Below are 8,185 nucleotides of genomic sequence, written 5' to 3'. Positions count from 1 at the left end.
TTCAGTTGCTTTTACACTCTTTCTTATGATCTTCATTTTAAAATATGAACACCATTATCTTGTGACAATAAACAAACACAGCAGTAACCCTACTGTATATAGTCAGGTCACTAATTCTGCATTTCCTGGAATGAAGTAAACGAAGCAACAGCAAGTGTACTGCTCCACCTTGAGGAATGTTTTTGTATTACACCCGATAAACGAGTTAAACACAGGAAGCCTGGTTTTCTACATTCTCTTTAATCTGTGTAATGAGCTTCTGGCACAAACCCCCACAGGAGACCAGATCTTTGTGCAGAGTTTGCCAGCGCCCTGCGACTGGGCATCTGATACTCCACACAGATGGGCTGCTGGGACAGCACACAGACACCGTAGTCATCACCCCACGCTGCTGGGTCCAGCTTAGCGTCAGGAGTCTGACACCAGACGGGTCTGTCTCCTGTGTTTCCACAGCTTTTCTGCATTCTGCATCCAGGACATCTACGATAAAAAAAACACACACAGCCCACAGAAATGCAACCATTTTTTAAAGTCCAGTGAAAGCTCAGGTGGAAAACCGTGTTCCATCTTCTCTGCTGATGACTTTGCAGACCATCCCATCCCACGCTGTCTTATTCAGCCATCTCATCTTCCCCACCCCACTTCCTCTCACAACCTTTTTTCCAAGTTCTCGCCAATTACAGATGTCAACACACCTCGCCTGGTGACATAACATCAACCAACCAATCACCTGTACCCTGAACCTCCAGTCCCTCACCTCTTCTCCATAACATCTCACCTAGCATATTTCCATTCATAAACTCACTGCTGTCCAGAGGTAGGGCCCGTGGCCTTCAAGGAGGCCCGAGTTGCACCCCTGTACAGGAAACAGCCTCTGAACCTTCTTGCTGCACAGAATTATCACCCAGTCTCCCTACTCTCCTTTCTCTTTAAAACCCTGGAATGTGCAGCATCTAACCCACTCCCTTACTTCCAGTCACAAAATAACCTTCGCAACCCCTAGTTTTAGGGCTGGTCACTCCAATGAGACTGCCCTTCTCTCCAGCACCTAAGCACGCTTCAGCCAGCTACAGCATCTTTGCTGTCCTGTGCTCTAATTCAGCTGGACCTTTCCACAGGCCGCTAGCACCCTCGGTCTACCCTGATCTTGCTCAGGATCACAGGCACTCTTCTCTCTATGGATGTTGTCTGTATGTTTTTAGGCTGTACTTTATTTCTTGGTGAGCATTATTAACTTGCACCCGTGCTTCAGTGATGCTGCATCCTTACTCTCTGGTCTGGGAATGTTGTTAGCCAGGTCTGGTACCACCATATTTAATCAGGTGAATGAACTTCAGTTTCTCCCATACTGTAAGCCGCTCAAGATAAGAGCATCTGCTTCCCGAATGTAATGTAATGTAATGTACATGTGGGGGTTGCAGTAGAAAACACAAAGCCTGCACTCTGTCTCAGGAGTGTTATTACAAAGCAGGGCCGCAAAGCACCGCACACAGTAAACTCAACATGCCCCTCACCAGCAGTGTGTTGGTGGTCAGCAGGCTCCTCTGATACCGCGACAACGCGCAGAGTCGGTCCGACAGCCCCTTTAGCTCCTCCCCCAGGTCTGCGCACGCCACCTCGTAATCTGCAGAGCAAGACAGAGGAAATGACACGTACCGGACCGCCCTCAGCGAAAGAGAGGCCTTCGCGTGAGCGCGCTCGGCCTAACCGTCAGCAGTGCGTCACCACAGGGTGGAACCAGGGTAGTTTGGGGTGAATTTAAAGAGTGATGCAAAATTTTGATTTTGAACATTATTAATTTGTTATTGAAGTCGTCCTCGATCATTTTAAACTCGAAGTCGTCACATGAACAATTAAAAGGCATGAGCCTTCCCTAACCTACCCCCCTTCCAGTGCAAACAGTTTTGAAAGTAGGCGTGCTGATGAATTGTTCACTGCAGCACAGAACACAGAAAGTACAAATAGCTATATGCTCTTAAAAACACGACTTGCAATGAACTCTAAATCAGTGCTCTCAGAATGAATGCCAGTGATAGCTACGTATACCAAAGCCCCCAAAATCCAATGATCATTTTATTGTTTGGTTAGTTATACAGTGCTGGCACACTTGATTAAAATAGCTGACATCTATACATCTGTGACACTCATGAAACTGCCATATTTTTTGATTCCAAGGCCATGCAGAATATTTAACCCCCTGGATATTCACCCTCCCCTCAATGAATTCCAACCTATCCAATACCACTGCAAACACTGTATTCAATAGTTTCAAACAGTATTCTGCATCTGCTTCATGCATGTAATGTTATGTAATGTACGAGGGGGTTACAGAAAACAGAAAAGGCCTCTTCAGTATCTGGACGCGCTAGAACTACAAAGTTGCAAGTTTGGTTAAATACTTAGGTCAACGTTACAGCTGGATGTCGCGCAAGTAAGCACAAGTTAGCGATGCCTAATTGAAGTACACGACAAGCAACCTACCTAAGGCTAAATATCTTAACATAATTTCGTACGGCAAACGTGATCTTAAGAAACGCCATGTTAACTACACTATTAAAAACAAAATAATTTAGCGTAGCTTATTAAACTGGCAAATGTGAAAACATTTTCAGCTTGATAGCCACCATAACGTGTTAGCTAACTTAGCCGCGGTTAGTAGAAGTCCCACCTACCTTTCATCGCTTTGTCCAATTCTGTCGACATCGCCGTTGAAAAACTTTAATTATACGACTGTCCCTGTGATGCACTTGTTTTTTTCCCCAAATAAATAGATTGTGTTACAAACTACAGAAGCTAATCCTAAACCTCTGTTTCCGAACACAACATTCTTCCAGAGAACTAATCTGTGTTTACAGGATTCTAATTTGGCGCGAGACGAGTGACGTTTGCGCTGTTTCTTGTTATCGTATAGTACGAAGTAGAAGCGCAATTTAACACGTCTAATTTATTGTGGGCGAATGTGGTTGAAGGACATCCGATCATATCTGTGTTCGTGAAATTACTGTGTCATATTTCTTGGAAAGTTTGTATCAAGTCATTTACCATTCCCTGATGCATGTGTCAAGAACTTTATTTTTAGGTGGGAAATACCATAAAATATACAGCATAGCCAACAATATAAGTATTTAGCATTCTTTCTGAAAGTAACACCATTACCTGACTATAAGCTACTTCAGACTGTATTATAGTAAGGGAATCTCCACTCTATTTCAGCTCGAGAGAAAATTAAAAATTCCAGAAGGATTTATGCACTGGACAGAGTATAATACCTAAAACTACAGGAACATTAATTTAATTTTGAAATGAAATAGCAATCCAGAGGCGATCCAAGTGCTATCAACCAGCTAAGCCCGATTTAAGACTTTTTCACCTTGCACTGAGGGACAAAGATTAAGTCTGGAGGGATGGACAGGCTAACAGTGTACTTAGAGTTGTGTGAGCTGAAATCCTCTAAGTAACAGCTCCGAAAATTGCTATCATTTTTACTGTTCTCCACGGGTATCCGATACAGCCAAACACACTCCCACCCCCCAACCACACACCTCCCCCACTCACACACACATGCACACACACATATATACACACACTCACATACACGCACACGCATGCAGACACACACACGTACACACACACATTTTTGTGTGCACACACATACACTCACGCACACAAAAATCTGTTCAAAGCACTTATGTGAAATACAATGCACATTATATATACATTATATTAAGCTGGCTCAAGCCCTACATGAGTACAAACTACGCGTGTACACATTTCTGTTTTCCCGCTGATGAAATACTCTTATTTGCAACTTTATTTACAAGTATTTAATGAATGAACATAATGATTGCCATTGTAGTTGTAGTTCTCCTTAGATAGCTCAAAATACATTATTAACAAAATGACAACTTAGTCTTTCAGTCTCTTTATTACTAATGACCATATTCAGTGTTCACATTGTCTCAGCATCAAACCAGGTGACATCATTAAATCTGAAATCAATGGAGAATCAGTCCAAAGATTACAAACCTGATTTTAACTCACTTCAAGCAACCAAAATCAGGACTGCTTTCCAAAGTTAAAAATTATGTCAAACATAATATTCTGCACAGCTTCAAAACAAATATTTGTATGAATCCTTTCCCTAATGTTTTAAGCTCTGTAGCTAACTGATATTACCATAATTACCAATGCCAACTGAAACGTTTGCCCAAATGGAAGCATTTCATCTGTTGAGTAAAATGGGTTTGTGTGCGTGTCAAAAATGATCCACAGATAACGGATTCCTAACATACGTAAGAGAATACACACCCTTACAGCTGAACTAGTAATTCTGACTCTAATTCTGCTTTTTCTTACTATCATCATAATGATCATCATTGTCATCGTCATCTTTATAGACAATTATTTACTCTTTTTTTGTTGCTCAAAAGCTAAAGCTGTGATAACAGATAAAAATAAAACATTTGGTCCTTAAATTTACACAGTCTAGGCAACATGGTAGAGTAGATTAAAAACTCTATTTTGATATTGGTACAAGACAGCAAAGGACAGCACTCAACATGACGCAAAGGAGGGGCAGGAAGAGAGAAAAATAAAACTAAAAAAGAAAACTAGTAAGAATACAGACACAAAGTAGGGGGTGACAGACAGATGAGGAATACAGACACAAAAAAACCGAGAAACTCAGAGAAATAAACCAAAAGGCCAGAAGGGAGTGTGGAAATACAAAATAAAGGACTTAAGGATAGAAGAGAATAGATTAATACATACATATACACGCACACACACACATATATATATAATATATACATTGAAAAGAGAAGCTTGAGATTGGTGATACAAACCTACATACACTGTGAATGATGGAGCAGTGTGACGGCTCACACATTAAAACACAATTTAGTTACAGCAATCAGTGAACATGGACCTTAGCATTTTATCTGTCCAAAGCTAACACCACACACCTGGGACAACAGACTACATGTGGATTGTGCCTAATTATTATGATAAATATAATAATTACTACAGAATTTACTTTATTATTTATTATTATAGTGACAGATTTTACACTTTGGTGAGGAGCAGGAGTCGTGGGGGGTTGTGGAACTGCAAACTGCTGGGATTTGTCTGTCCCACTCACAACCTTAAATTGTTACCCCTGCACAAGCTACAGTTGTGCAACAGTCATCCTCTTCACTGCCATCATTGCTGCTGTCTTATTGACTGTCCATGCTGTAATGTCTTTCCAGCTCTTTGCTTTCTCTCTTGCTCCAGCAATCACTAACACACTATGTAGGCTTGGAATAGTGTCATAACCAACCCCACCGGCCCACCCCAGCCCACCCCCTCTTCCATTGGCTCTCCTGGCCACACCCTCCTCACATGTTGGCAGGAAGTTTATGTCTAAGAGCCTCAGAGTCCTTCCTGGTGACAGGCAGTTCAGGGTCTTTATTGCCCCCCTTTGGAGAGGAGGAAGGGGCCGGGGTGGCAGAAGTGAGCGTGCGAGGTGTCTGGGAGGCTGGGAGCGTGGGAGCGGTGGGGGTAGGGGTGGGGGGTGTACAGGCCAGAGGGGAGGAGGACGGAGGAGTGGGGGAGGGTTTAGGGCGTGGGGTTTGGGGGAGGCCAGGGGAGGAAGGAGGTGGTGTGGGAACTTTGGACGAGGGAGGAGAGGAGGGGAGAGAGGAGGACGCGGGACTGGGTTTGGGGCACGGGGCTGGGGTGGAGGTGGGCGGAGCAGGGGCGGGTGAGGGTTTGGGGGAGGAGGAGGGCGGGGGCTGTGCTTGTATGTAGGAGCTCATTTGGGCCTGCAGCAGGGCCGAGGCTTGGGCTGCCATCTGCGCTGAAGAGATCAGCTGCTGTGCGGAGGGGACATTAGAGCTCAGAACGCCCACACTGCCCCCTCTCGCCATCTGCCCCGCGGGCACCTGGAACGGGGCAGGGAGCAAGTTGCCCCCGGAGGCTTTGCGGTGCAAAGGCGGGCAGGGCTGTACGCCTGCCCAGCCTCTGTGTGGCAGTGTGGGCTGCGAGGCAGACAGAAGCCTCGCCTCTTGGGTTAATCTGCCCAAAGCCGGGAGCCCCTGCGTGCTCCCCCCGCCGTGGCGCAACAGCGCCTCCCTCGCCCTCTGCTGGCCAGATCCGAGACTGCGGGCATCGGGAGCCGCCACTGGGAATTTGTGGAGGGGAGGGGTGGTGGCACCCCCTGACAGCAGAGCGCCCCCCGCCGGGGCATCAGAGTGAAGGCGGAGACTGTAGTGCAGAGTTCTGCCTGCCTGCAGGGGGGCTGGCATAGGAGCGGGTGTAGGTGGAGTTTTGGCCACAGAGACCCCACTCCCGACAGCCCCGCCCACCCCGGCAGGACCCATAGAGGAGGGAGAAGGGGTTGACGTGATGGAGACAGGGGTGACTCCCCTGGGCGACAGCCCACCGACCACCCCCATGAGGGAGCTGACGGACTGGCGGGGGTGCAGAAGGGGGGGCCGGGGGGGTGAGATAGGACAGGTGGAGGGGGAGGGGGATATGGGGAGGGTGGACGGCAGGAATACTGCAGCTCCCAGTGCGTGCTGCTGCTGCAGCTGCTGCAGCTGCTGCTGCTGCTGCTGCTGCTGGTGCATCAGGGCGATGGCCACGTTGGTGGTGGCCGCAGCCGTCTGCAGGGGGGCGTGGACGAGGGGAGCCCAGATCACCGGGCGGGGCCGGGGGGAGATGGTGCCCCCGCCGCCGCCCGCCACGCCCGCCCTCGCGGCCCCGGGGGGCCCGCCGTCCTGCGAGGGCATGCTGTCGTGCTTGACGATCTGCTGCACGAGGATGCTGTCGCAGGAGCCCAGGCCCACGCCTCCTCCCGCTCCTCCGCCCCGGCTGCCGCCTCCTCCTCCTCCTCCCCCCCTGCCCACGCTGCTCCCCGCCACCGATCCCCCCTGGGACGTCTTGCGCAGCAGGATGGAGTTCTTCTTGCCTGAGAGAGGGAGGAAAGGAAGAGTGAAATTGAAAAAGAGGGAAGGGAGGGGCGGCGGGTGCTTTTTAGCGCGGCAGGGCGGACGGCGGGCGGGCGCAGTACCGATGCGGTCCAGCCGGTCCACGGCCACGGTCTCGAAGGCCCGCCTCATCATGGGGTGCTCCTCCAGCACCTCGTTGAAGCTGTCCACCGACAGCGAGTACAGGCGGCAGTAGGTGTCGGCCCGGACGCTGGCTGTGCGCCGCCCGCGCGTCAGCAGGCAGATCTCTGGAGAGGAGGAGGGGGAGGGGAGGAGGGAGGGAGGGGGGCGCGAGGGAGGAGGAGAGTCAATGGGGGAGGTGGAGGAAGAAGGGAACGTGTGTTGAGAATATGGAAAAAGGAGAGGCGTGAGGAGAAAATGAAATGAGAGAATGTTAGCATTGTCATGCAGGGTGAATCAGATTGAAAAGGTGGAATTGATTGAAAAGAGGACATTCAGGGTGGGCAGACAGAGGAAGAGATTGGCAGGTAAAATAAGGGCTTCAGTTAGACCCCCAAATCACGAGACGCACAGCCGACCGGCCCTCGCGGAAACCCCCCCCGCAGTCCGACGGGCGTCGCCGACCTCCTGGTGTCACTCACCCCCGAAATAGGAGCCGTCGCTGAGCTTGGTCTCCTTGTTGCCGCGGGTGAGCACGCTGACGCGGCCGTGCTGGATGAAGTACATCTTGCGGCCCACCGTGCCCTCGCGGATGATGAAGTCCGCCGGCTGGAAGACCTCGAAGCGCAGCTTGGTCAGCACCGCCGTCACGAAGTTGGGGTCGGCGTTGGCGAAGAGCGGCATGTTGGCCACCAGGCTGCGGCAGTTGAAGCTCACGATCTCCTGGCGGGGGGGGAGAGGGGGAGACGGAGCGAGGCTCCGGTTAGCGCGCCGTGGAGGGCAGAGGGTGAGGAAAGAAAGGACCCACCTGGATTTAGGGAATGATTGAAACGGCGCAGAACAGCGCAGCTCGAATCGTGATGCGACACGCATGCAAAATGAGAATACATCCTGTCTCTTCAGTACGGGTTGCTAATGCTAAGTCTGGTGTTGCTGTCGAAACGCCGGTCGTCAGTCGCCCCCCAGCCAATGTATGTGTGCACTTCCTTCCAAGCCGAGTGGTTCCACATGCCCATGCTAGCAAAAAGCTGCACTTACCACAAAGCAGTTCGTCTTCATACTGTATGTGCGAGATGGATTTCAAACAAATCAAG

The 8,185-nt window shown here is 49.5% G+C and overlaps 1 protein-coding gene and 1 long non-coding RNA gene across 2 annotated transcripts in view; both read right to left on the bottom strand.

The window, feature by feature from the left end:
• Nucleotides 1–219: 219 nt before the first annotated feature.
• On the bottom strand, nt 220–2,882 carry LOC135233681 (uncharacterized). The gene is made up of 3 exons (XR_010323912.1): nt 2,673–2,882; nt 1,515–1,624; nt 220–480 (listed from the first exon to the last, which is right to left on the bottom strand). It is a non-coding gene; the product is annotated as an uncharacterized LOC135233681 (long non-coding RNA).
• Nucleotides 2,883–3,906: 1,024 nt separating this feature from the next.
• Nucleotides 3,907–8,185, bottom strand: part of LOC135233582 (potassium/sodium hyperpolarization-activated cyclic nucleotide-gated channel 3-like) — a 17,016-nt gene continuing 12,737 nt past the window's right edge. The window contains exons 6-8 of the mRNA XM_064297298.1: nt 7,574–7,814; nt 7,055–7,219; nt 3,907–6,952 (exon numbers count right to left, since the gene is read on the bottom strand). Of these exons, the coding sequence (XP_064153368.1) occupies nt 5,379–6,952; nt 7,055–7,219; nt 7,574–7,814 (1,980 nt within the window). The 3' untranslated portion in view covers nt 3,907–5,378. The remainder of the gene's footprint in view (nt 6,953–7,054; nt 7,220–7,573; nt 7,815–8,185) is intronic.

Source organism: Anguilla rostrata, chromosome 1 (genome assembly GCF_018555375.3).
Source record: "Anguilla rostrata isolate EN2019 chromosome 1, ASM1855537v3, whole genome shotgun sequence".
NCBI lineage: Eukaryota > Metazoa > Chordata > Actinopteri > Anguilliformes > Anguillidae > Anguilla > Anguilla rostrata.
This window is presented reverse-complemented; position numbering and strand designations above follow the sequence as displayed.